This window comes from Hyperolius riggenbachi, chromosome 3 (assembly GCF_040937935.1).
Source record: "Hyperolius riggenbachi isolate aHypRig1 chromosome 3, aHypRig1.pri, whole genome shotgun sequence".
NCBI classification, from domain to species: domain Eukaryota; kingdom Metazoa; phylum Chordata; class Amphibia; order Anura; family Hyperoliidae; genus Hyperolius; species Hyperolius riggenbachi.
Window position 1 is genome coordinate 440,714,371 of NC_090648.1, and position 16,488 is coordinate 440,730,858.

Below are 16,488 nucleotides of genomic sequence, written 5' to 3' on the forward strand. Positions count from 1 at the left end.
GGGACGACCTCCGCATCCTTCTCCGCAGCCTATGACAGGCAAAGGGGCCCAGAGAAACACCTCTACAGCGGGCACCATGGAAAAGTTTCTGCGCCCCCCTCCCAGCCAAGATGGCGCCGGCCACGCAGCTCTACAGGACTCTCAGCTCTCTGACCAGGCAAGTGCAGGGGGGAACACGCAGCTCCTCACAGCAGACCTGCTGGAGCAAACATTAAACAGACACTACCACAGCCTCCATGACTCCCTACAAAATGTTATTCTATCTGCTGTACAAGAGCTCCGGGCAGACATATCAGGGCTGGGGGAGCGCACTCAGGCATTAGAAGACAAGATGGATGCTCTAACTGTTAAACAAGCTGACCTAGCTGAGGAGCAGCAACTCATGCAGTCTGACATAAAATCAATACGCACAGCACAGGAAGACATGGAAAACAGAGAGCGGAGACAAAATGTACGCATTAAAGGGGTATCCATGTCCTTAAAAAGTGAACACATTGTGACCCACTTGAAAGAACTGTTCCATACTATTCTGCCTGATATGCCAGAAGAAATGTGGAGGATTGATAGAGCCCACAGATCTTTAGGTGAACGGCGCCCTGGTACTTCAAGACCCAAAGACATTATCGCGAAACTGCACTACTATGAGGCCAAAGACGCCCTGTTTAGAGCTCTTAGAAATACAACCACCATCTCATTTAAAGGAGACGATATTGCTATATACAACGATCTATCATTAATAACACTGGCTAAACGCAGAGCTCTTAGACCAGTTACGCAGCTACTCAGGGATGCCAATATCCCATACAAATGGGGTTTTCCTTTCCGACTGATTGTAAACAAACAGGGCCTGACCCTCACTTTATCTGATTTTGACGATGCACCTTTATTTCTTAAACAAATGGGACTTAAACTCCCTAACACTTCTACATCTGCGTCCCGCTCGTCACCTATGTCATCACCCCCACGGAAGATGCGACATGTCTCAGAATGGTCGAAAGGTCCGATCCGCAGTATTACCTATCCTGACAGAGCTGATAATATGGAAGACCAACCATCTGGAACCTGAGCATGGGCCTCAACATAACTTTCTGCGTCTCCTACGGAGACAGGATATTGCCCTCAAACTGCACGCCCACTTCACACATCCAGCCTATCTGTTCTCCCCCTCTATAACCATTAAGCTTTATTCGATTAACTGCCTCTTAACCATAGAAGCGAACTGAATACACTCCCAAAGCTGGCGGTGGAGACCGGTTTCTCTCACTAATATACCACATTCTGTTTACTATGTTGATTGTTATTTGCCTTCTCCTGAGACTCCTCATGTACCTCCGGGGGACCTTTCCTCAATTTGATCATTCGTTTCTACGAGTGACCAACTTGGGGAGGTCTCCATATAGGCAACAGTTTTATGTTGCCCCTACAACAGACCACTGTAATAACAGTGGCATGTTCCGCCAGATTAATGTTCAGATTATTATAAATGTTTTTAGTTTTGCTTTTCTTATTATTGTTACTTCTCCATCTATATTAGGTATCGTTTTTAGGTCTATTGGGTCTGTCTTAAGAATATATACAAACGCTCACATCATCTTTGATAATGGTTAACTTTCTGACCTTAAACACCAAGGGACTAAACACACCTCAGAAGAGGTTCTCTCTGTTTAAAGATTTACGAAGACTAAATATCGATTTAGCATTCATACAAGAGACTCATATATGCAAAAAAGATCCGCCTCGTCTCTATAACAAACTATATTCTGAGGTGTGTTTAGCCTCAGGTCCCAAAAAGAAAGCAGGGGTAGCCATACTCTATAAAAAAACACTCCCTCTACAGATCTCTACGACTGTCGCAGACCCCAAAGGGCGTTATCTAATCCTAATTGGTTCCTTATTAGGTAAACCTATCACTTTGGCTAACGTATACGTCCCCAATCAGGACCAAATATCGTTTCTAACAACCTTTCTTAGGAAACTATTTAAAATCACTAAGGGCACTCTACTGATAGGGGGAGATTTTAACCTAGCTTTCTCTGACATAAAAGACCGATATATCCCTCCTAACAAGACCACTACATCCACCCACAATCGTAATTCTCGTAAATTCAGAACACTACTGAGACAATATAGACTATTAGACCTGTGGCGGATATCCAATCCCACCTCTATAGAATATACCTTCTTCTCTCCACCACATGCATCCCACTCCAGACTAGACTACCTGTTTTCAACAGCCTCTATATTACCTTTATTGAAGGAAGCTGAAATACAACCAATCGCATGGTCGGACCATCAAGCTGTTACTGTTGAGATTGACCTATTCTCCCATAGTCATAAACCGAATTTTTGGCGGTTAAATGAAACTCTATTACAAGATAAGGAACTTTTTTCAAGACTAACAAATGATCTGCAATCCTACTTTGACATAAATAAGGGCTCTGTTTCCTCGGTAGGGACTCTCTGGGAAGCTCATAAAGCTTTTATCAGGGGACTATTCATCTCGGAAGCTACTAAACGTAAAAAAGCAGCGTCATTCAAACTCTTAACTCTTCACTCAAAACTTAAACAAGCACAAAACCTTTATAAAGATGATCCCTCCCAGACGCACTACACCACTTTACACACTATAAAACAAGACATTCAAGCCCTCCAATCCACACAGTTAGAAAAAAGCTTGAGATGGACCAGACAACTCTTTTTTGAAAGAGGCAATAAACCCCACACCATTCTCGCTAGAAAATTAAATCCAAAATCATCCCAACAACTCATTTACTCCATTAAAGACCCTCAAGGAACCACACATTTCCATCCTCAAAAAGTTGCCCAAATCTTCACAGAATACTATCAGCAACTCTATAACCTCCCCCAACCACTCCACCACCCCACACATATACTTAAAATAGACGAGTTCCTAAATCAACTACCTTTACCAAAATTAACGAAGATAACGTCCAGCTTCTAAATTCCCCTATAACAACTAAAGAAGTCCTAGATGTAATCAAATTCTTACCTTCTTCCAAGGCCCCTGGCCCTGATGGCCTACCATATTCCTACTACAAAAAGTTTAAATTCATCTTAGCTCCCTATCTGACCCTCTTGGCTAACACACTTATGGAAGGGAAAATTGCCCCCAACTCATTTTTAAGCTCCCTATTCACCATGATCCCTAAGGAAGGGAAGGACCCACAACTTCCACAAAGCTACCGCCCAATATCACTTCTTAATGCGGATCTTAAAATAATCACTAAAGTTCTAGCTAATCGCTTAAATCCAATCCTCACATCCCTAATCAATAATGACCAGGTTGGTTTTATAATGGGCCGCCAAGCAGGAGATAATACAAGGAAGGCAATTAATTTGATAGAACTAATGAATAGATCTAAAGAGCCTTCTCTGCTTCTGAGTTTAGATGCAGAGAAGGCTTTTGACAGACTATCTTGGCCATTCCTCTTCAGAGTTATGGAACATCAGGGGTTCGATGGACCCTTTCTAACTCTAATACGATTCCTCTATTCCTCTCCATCCACCTCAGTAAAATTACCCTTTGCGTCCCCAACACCCTTCCCTATCCTCAATGGTACACGGCAAGGATGTCCCCTCTCCCCTTTATTATTCGCCCTCAGTATAGAACCACTCGCTTGTGCAATACGACAGAACCCGGATATTGTGGGCGTTAGGCAAGGAACTCGAGATTATAAAATTTCGCTTTTCGCGGATGACATCCTCCTAACCCTGACTCAGCCGCTCACTACACTTCCTGTCCTACATACTATACTACGGAACTTTGAGTCCATCTCAGGCTTTAAACTCAATCAGGAAAAAACTGAGGCACTACCTATCAAGATCCCACAAAACCTACTTGACACCCTACAAAACACTTTTCATTATAACTGGAAGACACATGCTATCAAATACCTGGGTATTCACCTGACTCAAACTTATTCTACATTATATAAAGCAAACTATCCATCCCTGATCCAATCTATACTCTCAGACCTACACAAATGGACGGCATATAAAATATCATGGATTGGCAGAATATACTCCCTCAAAATGAATGTCCTGCCACGATTACTGTATTTATTTGAGACCCTCCCCATTCAAGTACCACCCTTACAGTTTAAAATATTACAACGTGCTTTCTTAAAATTTGTTTGGAATAACTCCAAACCCAGAATTAAATCCACTATTTTAATGGCATCCAGGGAACAAGGAGGTCTGGGATTACCCAACTTAAAACTATACTACCAAGCAGCACATTTAAGACAACTTTCTGAATGGTCTGATCTCAAAACATTCACTAAATGGGGCTTTATTGAAGCAATGAGTATTTTCCCAATATCATTACCAGCTCTAATCTGGCCCCAGACCCCGCCAAAGATCCCTACTGCTCAATTACTCCCTACTATTAAATTCACTCTGCAAATATGGCGGGCAACCGCAAAAACTGCCAACCTTAGATCCCCCTTATCCCCACTTTACCCTATACTAGGAAATCCAGCCTTTATCCCAGGTATGGCAGAGGATTTTATGGGCAGATGGTTCACCCTTCAATATACTAAATTTAGCAATTGGACTGACATACGAACAGGAAAAATTGTAACTAAAGAAGCAATAGAGGAGAAAGTACGATTCACAGCTAAGCTCACTATGGAATACAATCAAATTTATCATTTTTTGAAATCCCTTTCCAAGGACAACAACCCTATACCTACTTACACCCCATTTGAACGTCTATGTGATTATAAAGGGCATCAAAAAGGCCTTATATCAGCAATTTATGTCTTGCTTCTTGATAAATCCGGTTCTGCAAAACCTAACCACTCATATATGACAAAATGGGAACAAGCTCTGAACCAAACTATAAGTCTAGAAGACTGGTCCTCTATCTGGGAAAACGCTAAACACACTTCTATGTGCACACAAGTGAAAGAAAATATCTATAAAATATTATTCAGATGGTATAGAACTCCTGAAGTATTAGCTAAAATTTATCATGATGTGTCTAACACCTGTTGGAGGGAGTGTGGCCACATAGGTTCCCTGGAGCATATCTTCTGGTCTTGCCCAGCGATTCAACCTCTATGGATAGATATTCAGACTCTGATCTTAAAAGTAACAGGTATACACATTCCCATGGATCCTATATATATGCTATTAGGTAAACCTATCCCTAAAGTCAAAAAATATACCATGAGATTAATAACTCATATTCTCACGGCCACTAGACTCTCTCTGGCTTCCAACTGGCGCAGTCTTTGTAGTCCCACAACACCCGAGATTATGGCTAAAATCAGGTGGACCAAGCTAATGGAATTTTTAACAGCTCTATTACGAGATTCAGAAACCACCTATGATAAAATATGGGATCCATGGGAAACATATTTCTTGAACTATATGCCCCCATGATTGAATTGGAAGTTTGAATGGTAATAGGGACCTGAGGAAATTATACCTTAAACATCAACTACTATACGGAAAGACAGACCCACATAAATAGACCTTTTCCTCCTAGTTCTATTTTTCTCCCTATTCTTTCTAAGTTTTATTTTTCTCTCAATATATACCTCCTTCTCTTTTGCCTTACAATGTTAATAATACTTCTTAAGGCTGTTTATAGCACCAAGGTACAAATAGAAACCGATACTGTTAGAAGGACGATAAAATGTCATAACCTCTGATATATATGTACCTCTCCTGCTTACAGAATCCTGTATATGTGTATATATTTACATATGTATAATGATCACTCAACGTTTTTGATCTAGCTGTTTATGCTTTGTGAATTCACTTAATAAAATTTTGTGTTAAACGAAATAGGAAGGCACTAGGAAGGAAAAAACATAGAGTACACAAGGAGACAATGGTATAGTATGTTAAAATACAAAGTTTAAGTATAAAGAAGTTATATTCACACTTTTTATGTTGCACCTATTTGCATTTGCCTTTCGGGCCTGTGTGGGAATATCCACCCCTGCTCGGAATAGGATAACTCTCTGGATGGTCGCTCTCCTGAATCTTTTAGAATAGTAACCAAGGGATACTAGACTAAGATTACAACCCTCCAAAGGTGTAAAGATATAAAGGGGGGTGAGCTGAAGGTGTCCAAAAGGGAATAAAATGATTTTATCTGGTCAAAAAAAGGTATCAGAAGGCTTGACTTTCTTTAAAAGTGGATTTCAAAAGTTGATTGTACAGAAAAATATACTGTACATAAAAAAATGGAAGATGCATATTGCGGGTATTACCCAAAACAAGTGATTGTGATGAGATACGAGCACCTAAATTCTTATTAAACATTTTAATTAATCTTATTCTCCTTTGGGCGCCCCCCCCCCCCCCCCGCGCACGCACACACACACACACACACACACACAAGACTTGGGACTTCTGAGCTACTGTATGTCATGCTGGTGGTCACATGCATTAAACTGAATGTATGATAAAGTAATTGTATGAGTCAATTTATAGTGCCTTATTAGTACCATAAACAGGTTATACGCACCTCTATCCTGCTTATGGTACTAATAAGGCACTATAAATTCACCTATTCTTATCTTCTGGAGATGTAAGTGATTACCTCTCTTAATAATATTGGACACCAATAGAGAGATAATTTCTTTATGCATTGGGTGCCCCAAACCCATTTGTCCAGCCAGACCTCCTTTGTAAATGTTAGCTTTGCATTTTATCAGTAGACTATAAAGAACCACAGGAGAGTGACCATCCAGTATCCGGCAGGATCTAGAGAATCAAGTGGGGATGGATAATTATCTGAATACCAAACAAAACTGCACCATTGGACTCCTGGTCTCTCCCTACATTTTGTTTAGGAGTTTTTGGTCCATACATGAGTCGCCAAACTTTCCCTACAGTCATCCTGCAGAAAATATTAACAGAAGATGATCAGAAGTAGATACTTGGACTGCAACAGAGTAAGGTAAAGGATTCAGGATGAAGAAAATCAGGTTAGTAAAGTAGAGTAATGCTTTAAATGAGTGAAACATAATTTAAAGTTACATTTCATTTTAGATTTGTGGATGACATCTGTCACAGACAAGAAACTATAATATTGCTGCCTCTGTCTTACTGTGCTAATCTTACATTAGTTATCCTGGTTTCAGTGTCAGAAATACTTCCTATATCCATATATTGCTATATATTGGTATGTATCCCAGCCCTCCCATTGATAGTTATTTGAAACAATTATGGGAAACCATTAAAAATGGATCAGCCCCCTGCTTCAAAAAGATAACACACATTGGCCTCAATTCACTAAGATCATGCTAGAGATAATAAGGCAAGAGAAAACTTACCTCCACACGTGAGGGAGTTATCTTACCTCTTCATTCCTTAAGTTACCTCTCCTGTAGTTAATTTACCTCCTCTGTAGTTATTTTCACATGCAGCTAATTAACAGCCTGTCTTTAACTCTGGAGTTATTTTAAGGATTGGAGAGTTAATTTAAAGACAGAAGAGTTAACTTTAGGCTTGCCTGAGGTAAAATGTTTCCTGAATACTACATGCCTTATCACCATGGTAACAACTCTAGAAGAGTTATTAAAGACAGGAGATAAGTTTAGTGAATTGAGGCCATTAGCCTCAATTCACTAAGATTATCTCCTGTCTTTAATAACTCTTCTAGAGTTGTTACCATGGTGATAAGGCATGTAGTATTCAGGAAACATTTTACCTCAGGCAAACCTAAAGTTAACTCTTCTGTCTTTAAGTTAACTCTTTATTCCTTAAAATAACTCCAGAGTTAAAGACAGGCTGTTCATTAACTGCATGTGAAAATAACTACAGAGGAGGTAACTTAACTACAGAGGAGGTAACTTAGCTACAGAGGAGGTAAATTAACTACAGAAGAGGTAACGTAAGGAATGAAGAGATAAGATAACTCTCTTACTAGTGGAGGTAAGTTTTCTCTTGCCTTATTATCTCCAGCATGATCTTAGTGAATTGAGGCCATTGACACAAAACTAGACTTGTGCAAATCAGGCCATTGTTACCAAATCTTTCTTTTAAATTGTTACCAAATCTTTGGCTTCTTGCAAGTAAGCTATCATGGCCCAGATGCAATTCACTTTTTCCCCTGTGTTTTCTCCTAGGAGATAATTTTTCATCTTCTTTTTAAAATAACTTTTCAACACTTTGCAACAGAAAAAGTACCAAAACGTAGGTGAAAAAGTACAATGAAAATAATTTTGAGTATTGTTTTTCCTTGTTGTGAAATTATCACATAGGAGAAAACTCAAGATAAAAAGTAAATTGCATATGGGCCCTTGGGCCATATGCAATTCACTTTTTCACCTTACTTTTCCTCTTGGAGATACTTTTTCATCATCATTTTAGAATACGTTTTTTAGCAATTTGAAAATGAAAAGTCCCAAAAAGTAGAAGAAAAGGTACTATCAAAATTATTTTGAGTATTGTTTTTGCTTGCTGGGGGTTTAAAACGCATTTTATTGACAAGTTACAAAATATCACCTAGGAGAAAATTCAGGTGAAAAACTGAATTGCATATGGCCCCATGTGTGCACAGATAGTTTTTTTTTTCTTTTTAAGAAAGAGTTTGAAGCATTAAAGTTGGACCAATCATCAGCTGTGCATAATTGCATGATAGGAACTCAAAAGTGGGATACTGTCATGTAGCCTACAAGTACGTTTAGTAAAATGAAACTGAAATAAAATTGCTGCTGAAGGTAGCTAAAGGTAGCATAAAGTGGTAACATGTTATTGGCATGCAGTAGGCAATGTCAAGCATCCAAAATCATTCTTAAAGAAACATTTAAAATGCAAGAAGAATTGTATTAGATATTAATTTTACATACCTGCACAGCATAGGTAGAAGGTACATTATTTTGAGTAGAAACATTTGTTGTGTCATCAGTATCAATGAGATTGTCTGTAGGGACATTCTGGACTGGCTTCAGATAGGCAATTTCATTCTGCTTTGAGTCCAGAGTCACACACACATCGTATGAGAATGGAAAGGGTAAACTTGTGTCACTGATCTCCGAAGGACATCCCAATGTAAACTGTGGATACCCATTCATGTTATATGATCCAAATGTTGTTGAACTGTTGCTTTTTCTGCATTTGAATATGATGACAAGCATCACTGTTGTAATAAATAAAAGTGATATTAGTGCTATAGCTATTACTAGATAGAAGGTTGCATTACTCGATGCTTCCAAATCCCTTGGCTTCTTCTTTATCTCTGGAAAAACTTGTTGAAAGTTCTCTGCCACCACCAAGTTTAAAGTTACTGTTGATGAAAGCGGAGGAGCTCCATTATCCTTTACCAAAACCACAATTTTCTGTCTCAAAGTTGCCATGTCTTGAATGTCTCTACCAATCTTGATTTCACCTGTTTGCTGTCCTAAAGTAAATAATGATGGTTCTGCGACTTGTAGGAAGTGATAGGAAAGCCAAGCATTATGCCCCGAATCTGCATCCACTGCAATGACTTTTGTCACTAAATAACCCCTCTCAGCAGAGTGAGGAATAAATTCAAATGCTGTTGATCCCTCAGTGTCTGGTGATGGATAGAGAATCTTGGGAGTATTGTCATTTCTGTCTATGATGCATATCCTCACTGTTACATTACTACTTAGAGGTGGTGAACCACAGTCTTTGGCCATAACTTGGAACTGAAACTCCCTCAGCTGTTCATAGTCAAATGATCTTTGAGCATATATAACACCAGTCATTGAGTTTATCGAAACATATGATGTTACTGGGATGTCTTCTACATTGCTACTTAGAATACTGTAAGTGATTTTTCCATTTTCATCATGATCAAGATCTGATGCAGAAACTTTGTGTATTGAGGTCCCAGGTTGATTATTTTCAGTGATGTAGACAATGTAATTCATCTTTTCAAAAACTGGGGAATTATCATTCACATCAGAAATATTTACCTGAATGGTTTTATTATTACTTAAAGGGGGTAATCCACTATCCACACATTGTATTGTAATGTTATAAAAGGAATGTATTTCCTGGTCTATACTTGCTGCAGTTACAAGTTTGTAGTAACTACTTGATGAGGGTACCAATTGAAAAGGTAGCGTGCTAGTTATTTGGCAAGAGACCTCACCATTTAGTCCAGAATCCAAATCATGAATATTAACTAATGCTATGACTGTACCAGGTGGAGAATCCTCTGGAATTGTTGTTGCAAGGGATGTGACCACAATATCTGGTATATTATCATTCACATCGGCCACCTTAATGGATACTTTACAATGTGCGACATGACCTCCACCATCTTTTGCAGCTACAGTCATTTCATAATTTTCTGATACTTCGTAGTCTAAGTTTTTCATTATCTTAATGTCCCCATTTGAAGGATCTATAGTGAATATATTGCGTGCTTGTTCTGAAATATGACTGAATGAATAGGTTATTAATGCATTGGAGCCTTCATCTTCATCAGTTGCATTTAAACGAACTACTAGAAAACCAACAGGAACATCCTCGTTTAATTGTATCTGATAATCTCCTTGTGTAAATACAGGAAAGTTATCATTAAAGTCTTGAATTTCAATTTTGATGATGGCAGTACCTGATTTCCGAGGTTTCCCTCCGTCAAAAGCAGTTAAAATCAATTCATATGAACTTTGTTTTTCTCTGTCTAGGGACTTTTCTAAAATAATTTCTGGATATTTTTTTCCATCGTTGCTAAATTTTTCTCCAAGAGTGAAATATTCGGCATTGCTAAGTGTATAGCTTTGGACAGAGTTGGTCCCCAAGTCTGGATCTTGCGCATAACCAAGTGCATAGCGTGCCCCTGGTGAGGTCACTTCACTAATTTCAAGTTCAAAATACTTCTTAGAAAAAGAAGGTGCATTGTCATTCACATCCTGGATTTCAACAGTGGCTGTGTAAAAATTCAGAGGATTTTCAATTACAGCTTCAAGGTTTAGAAAGCAGCTCTGTTTAGCACCGCATAATTGTTCTCTATCTATTCTTTCTGTAACAAGCAAGTCACCATTTTCCAGATTAATGCCAAAATACTGTTTATTTCTTTGAGAAATAAACTGAAATTTTCGCGATGCTAAGTCATTAGTATTTAATCCAAGATCTTTTGCTATGTTACCAATAACAGAGCCTTTCTTCATTTCTTCAGGTATTGAATATTGTAATTGGCCTGAAATAAGCCTGGTAAAAAATGAAATAAAGCAAAATACTTGCCAGATCATTTTCCTCTGTAATATTCTAAAGCCTGTGTTATATCCTATATCTTGAAAGACATGCGCAGGACAATCAATGCTGTGGTCCCCTTTAAACATCCACGAAAAGGAAAAGGAAATCTGTTATATCCAAGATGTTTTGTAAAAAGATCCACGGTTATCCAAATGGTAAAATCTACACAGATATATTGTAGTGCCTTTCTTCAGTTCTGCACTGCCAGATTGTTGGGAAATTTACTCGCTTTTCACATCCAGAAGGATTAAAATCTTTTATAGTCCAATAGTGGCACTTAGCGTTCAAAATGAGGTACTGCAGCTCCTCAGTTTAAAGCACAATTTCAAATATTAGCAACAACACAAGTTGTAAACATGTATTAAGTGCAAACTATTTCTCTAGCATTTTACATTTTAAATTTCTAACACTTTTTTTTTTCAAAGTTACATTGGTATTTCTCATTCAATGCTTACACTATAACAAATATAAGACAATAATAATGATGATCTGTGTATTCATTTAACATAGTCAATTATATGTACCAATAGGAAAGGGGCCGTTTTACATGTACAGTCAATGAATATCACCAAAATGAATAACCAAGCAAAGCTCTAATTGTTTAAAGTAAATCTAAGAGGAAGCACCCTAAAGGATTTTACTTACCTGGGGCTTTGCAGCCCCTTGTAGAACACCCCTTGTAGAACGTCTGCTCCCTCAGAGTCCATCCAGTCCCCTCTGTTGTTGTGCTGTGAGGCCCACTATCCAGCTGGGTTGCAGGCCACTGTGCAAGAATGGTTTCGGCCACACAAACCCTTTCATTTTGCGCCCATTGCTGGAAGTGTACAGCGCAAGCGCAGTTACAGTCTTTCTGAACTGTGCAAGTGCAGAAAGCTCCCAGCCAGAGGATGCATGTGATTGTGCAGTGGCCTGCATGTGATTGTGCAGTGGCCTGCAACTCATTGCAGAATTTACAGGGCTGAAAGAAACAACGCCGTGGGAGCTAGGAGGTCAGCGAGGGAGCTAATGGACCTGGGGGGCTGGAAAAAGCCCCAGGTGAGTATACATTCTTTGGTGTACTTCATCAAAGGTACACTTTAACATAAATACCACAGAGTAATTATGCAAGATCAGTGGTAAGGAAGCTAACCACTTTCCTGATTGTTCTATTTAAGATGAAGCCACATAGCCTGTTATGTGTTGAGATCCATCTAACAACAAAAATATTTTACACCTGCAGTGCAAAGCAGTGCTGTGATAAGTGCAGAGGAAGTAAGAAGAAAGGGAGTGAAACTCAGAGCTCCTTCTGTAGCTTCTAGTTAAATAATTTCTGCAACAACCAATCAAATCAGTCATGTTTCAAAGTTTCCAAGTTAATCCCAGTGTTAGGTATGTGTATCATTAGGGTGGTGTTGTCATGGTAATAGCATGCTGTTTGTGTTTTTTGTTTTTTTCTATCTCAATTTTCAAGTGTTAAACTGTGAGAGAGTATGAAGATGCAAGAAGATGAGTATCACAAAGCTGCTACATTTTTCATAAAAAATAAATACATAACCACTTGCATACTAGCAGTCTCTGGCCCCTTAAGGACCAGATACTGCTGGTACCAAAATCCTGCTCCTACCGACAAATCACTGCATGGACCTGCTGCACTCATCATTCACACCCATCGCCGCAGGCCCTTCACTCTGCTGTCACTATGATGGCAGAGCTCTGTGAACCGGTCAGGAGCCAATTTCATTGGTTCCTGACCCTGTGATCAATGTGAGCCAATGAGATTGCCTATTTAGCACTCTCAGTAAGAGTGTTTTAAATGCTGCAATGCTCAGTATTAGTAGTAGAGACCATGGCTTAACCAGGAGATTTATTGCGCTACCATGGCGTAAGGTGTATGTGCAAATGTGCAGAACTAAACCTATTTATTGATGACAAATAGAGATTTTTTTAGAGGAACTCAAAATGTAATCCTTGTGTTTTTCAATGAAACAATTGATCGCATGGGGTCTGATTGGTCTTAACCCAGTCTATCCTGAGGATTCTCAGTATTTACGTTATTCTTTACAAAATAACTCCCTAGACAGGACCTACACAAAGATACCAACTGGCCTCCCTACTTGTTTGTATAATACTTTGGCAGTTGGACACAGCACTTGCCACTCAGTAGAGATGGCCCGAACCTCCGATTTTCGGTTCGTGAACCCACCGCGAAAGTTCGGTTCGCGCGAACTTGCGCGAACTGCAATAGACTTCAATGGGGAGGCGAACTTTGAAAACTAGAAAAATGTATGCTGGCCACAAAAGTGATGGAAAAGATGTTTCAAGGGGTCTAACACCTGGAGGGGGGCATGGCGGAGTGGAATAGATGGCAAAAGTCCCAGGGGAAATCTGGATTGGACGCAAAGCAGCGTTTTAAGGGCAGAAATCACATTGAATGCTAAATTGCAGGCCTAAAGTGCTTTCAAACATCTTGCTTGTGTATACATCAATCAGGGATTGTAATTAGAGTACTGCTTCACACTGACACACCAAACTCACTGTGTAACGCACCGCAAACAGCTGTATGCGTAGTGACGGCCGTGCTGGACTGGTGCGCACCATGGCGAGATTGCTCTTCCTCACTCAGTGATGTCAGGTAATGTCTGACTGCCTTATCAACTTTTGATGGTTCTTTCTCAACCATTGTTAAAGCTTACATCTATTTTTTTAAATAATTGTTCTGCTTGCTGTTCAGTACCTGCATCAAGAATCTTTTATGGAGGGCAAGTCTGCCATTGCGAGTGACCACGGGTAATGGCCGGGGAATCCTGGTTCGATTCCGGTCCGGAATGGGAGCCTAAGAAACGGCTACCACCACCACACATCCAAGGAAAGCAGCAGGCATGCTGTGGGCAAAGGAGCAGGAACGGCTACCACACACATGCAAGGAAGGCAGCAGGCATGGCATGCACGTCCCGAGGTAGTGACCAAAAGGAGGACTTTCGAGGCCCTGCTGTATATGACACTGATTGACTTTATCACCTTTAATGAGAATCTGTTATAGAGGGCAAGTCTGCCATTGCGAGTGACCACGGGTAATGATCGGGGAATCCTGGTTCGATTCCGGTCCAGAGTGGGAGCCTAAGAAATGGCTACCACCATCACACATCCAAGGAAGGCAGCAGGCACGCTGTGGGCAAAGGAGCAGGAACGGCTACCACACACATCCAAGGAAGGCAGCAGGTATGGCATGCATGTCCCGAGGTAGTGACCAAGAATAACAATACAGGAGGACTTTCGAGGCCCTGCTGCATACGAGATGAATCAACTTTAAATTCTTTAACGAGAATCTGATATGGAGGGCGTCTGCCATCCATTCAAGTAAAAGGTATGCACTGACTGACAGGTATAATACAATGTGCAGTCAAAGATGCAGTGAAAGGTATGCAGTGACTGCAAACAGCTGTTTGTGTAGTGACGGCCGTGCTGGACTGGTGCGCACCATGACGAGAGTGCAGGTGATGGCGGCTTTCCAGCCCATATGGTCACCGGGCTGAGGTAGCTGAATGACAGAACAGTGATGGTCCAGCTGATCAAATTTGGTCTGTCCACAATGAAGCAAAGACCTTATTATCTTTGGTGTGCCACCCCCCCCCCCCCCGACACTCATATAGACTACGTGCACTTACGTAGGTAGGTGGGTGCACTGTGAACAATAAGTAGGTAGGTATATGCAGTGATGGGTATTACAATGTGCACCTGTCACACACAGATAGGTAGCGGAAAGGCACAATGACACTGCGTGACCTCAACTTACGTAGGTAGGTGGGTGCACTGTGAACAACAGGTAGGTAGGTATATGCAGTAATGGGTATTACAATGTGCACTTGTCACACACAGACAGGTAGTGGACAGGCACAGTGACACTGCATGCGCTCACGCAGGTAGGTGGGTGCACTGTGAACAGCAGGTAGGTAGGTAGGTAGGTATATGCAGTAATGGGTATTACAATGTGCACCTATCACACACAGACAGGTAGCAGACAGGCACAGTGACACTGCGTGTGCTCAACTCACGTAGGTAGATGGGTGCATTGTAAACAACAGGTAGGTAGGTATATGCAGTAATGGGTATTACAATGTGCACCTGTCACACACAGACAGGTAGCGGACAGGCACAGTGACACTGCGTGCGCTCACGTAGGTTGGTGGGTGCACTGAAGTGAACAACAGGTAGGTAGGTATATGCAGTGATGGGTATTACAATTTGCACTTGTCACACACACAGGTAGTCACTGAATGTGCTGGGCCTGGCAGTGGCACACACAGTATGAATTATCAAGGCTGTCTATGCAACACAAGTGTCAGTGGGACACACAGAAAAAAATAGATCACAAGAACAAGAGCTGTTTTGGGGTGCTATTCTAGCAATAAGAATCAACAAGGAGCAAGCTAAGAAGCCTACAAGAGCCTAACTAATCTTTCCTTATGAGAGTCAGCAGCAGCAGCTGTCCCTTCTCTATTTACTGCAGGCACACGAGTGAGTATAATGGCCGGCGGTGCCTGCCTTTTATAAGGGAGGGAGTGGCTCCAGGAGGGAGTGTAGCCTGATTGGCTACAATGTGCCTGCTGACTGTGATGTAGAGGGTCAAAGTTGACCCTAATGGTGCATTATAGAGGCAAACCGAACTTTCGGAAAAGTTCACGTTCACTAGCGAATGCGAACCACCGGAAGTTCGCCGGGAACCGTTCGCCGGCGAACTGTTCCGGCCATCTCTACCACTAAATAAGTCCTTTTAAAAATAAAGGAATTTTTTTTTAAATAAAGGAAACTCCTAGAGTTCCCCATGTGGAGATAGACTTCTACAACACCAGCCAGGTTGGTCAGATTTTTGCTACTTACTGTAAGAGACTACAAAATGAGAACAAGATGTGATTTATAGTGCATTTTATTTAGTGACAAATGTACATTTTATATTTATGCATACACAGTTTTCACAATAATCATCCTTTAAGGAAGAGACAATACCAGAAATCCACCATTTAGGGGGGCAAAGACATGGGGACATGGGCCCCTTGTCCCTCAATATTATGACAACGGTTTTTGAAGGGAATATTTTCTGTCCACCTTTGGAAGTACCTCCTATCCTATTTGAAAACCGAATTGATTGGTATGGATCAAGGGGAGAGCATAAGTGTTTGCTGGCATTTTCCTTAGCTCCAACTTAGTTAAGGGGCTACTTAAAGAATTCAGATATTTTTATAATATTAACTTGAGGTTACAGTAATGAGCTAACAATTTTCCTGGAAGCCATAGTGA

At 40.5% G+C, this 16,488-nt stretch overlaps 1 protein-coding gene across 4 annotated transcripts in view; it reads right to left on the reverse strand.

Moving 5' to 3' along the window:
- The window catches only part of LOC137564200 (protocadherin gamma-C5-like), a 669,033-nt gene that overhangs the window by 592,464 nt on the left and 60,081 nt on the right, over nt 1-16,488 (reverse strand). The window contains exon 1 of one of the 4 annotated variants that reach the window (XM_068277715.1): nt 8,835-11,225. The exons of the other annotated variants lie outside the window; for them this stretch is intronic. Coding sequence (XP_068133816.1) covers nt 8,835-11,210 — 2,376 coding nt within the window. The 5' untranslated portion in view covers nt 11,211-11,225. Of the gene's footprint in view, nt 1-8,834; nt 11,226-16,488 lie in introns of those variants that run through there. 4 annotated transcript variants of the gene reach the window in all.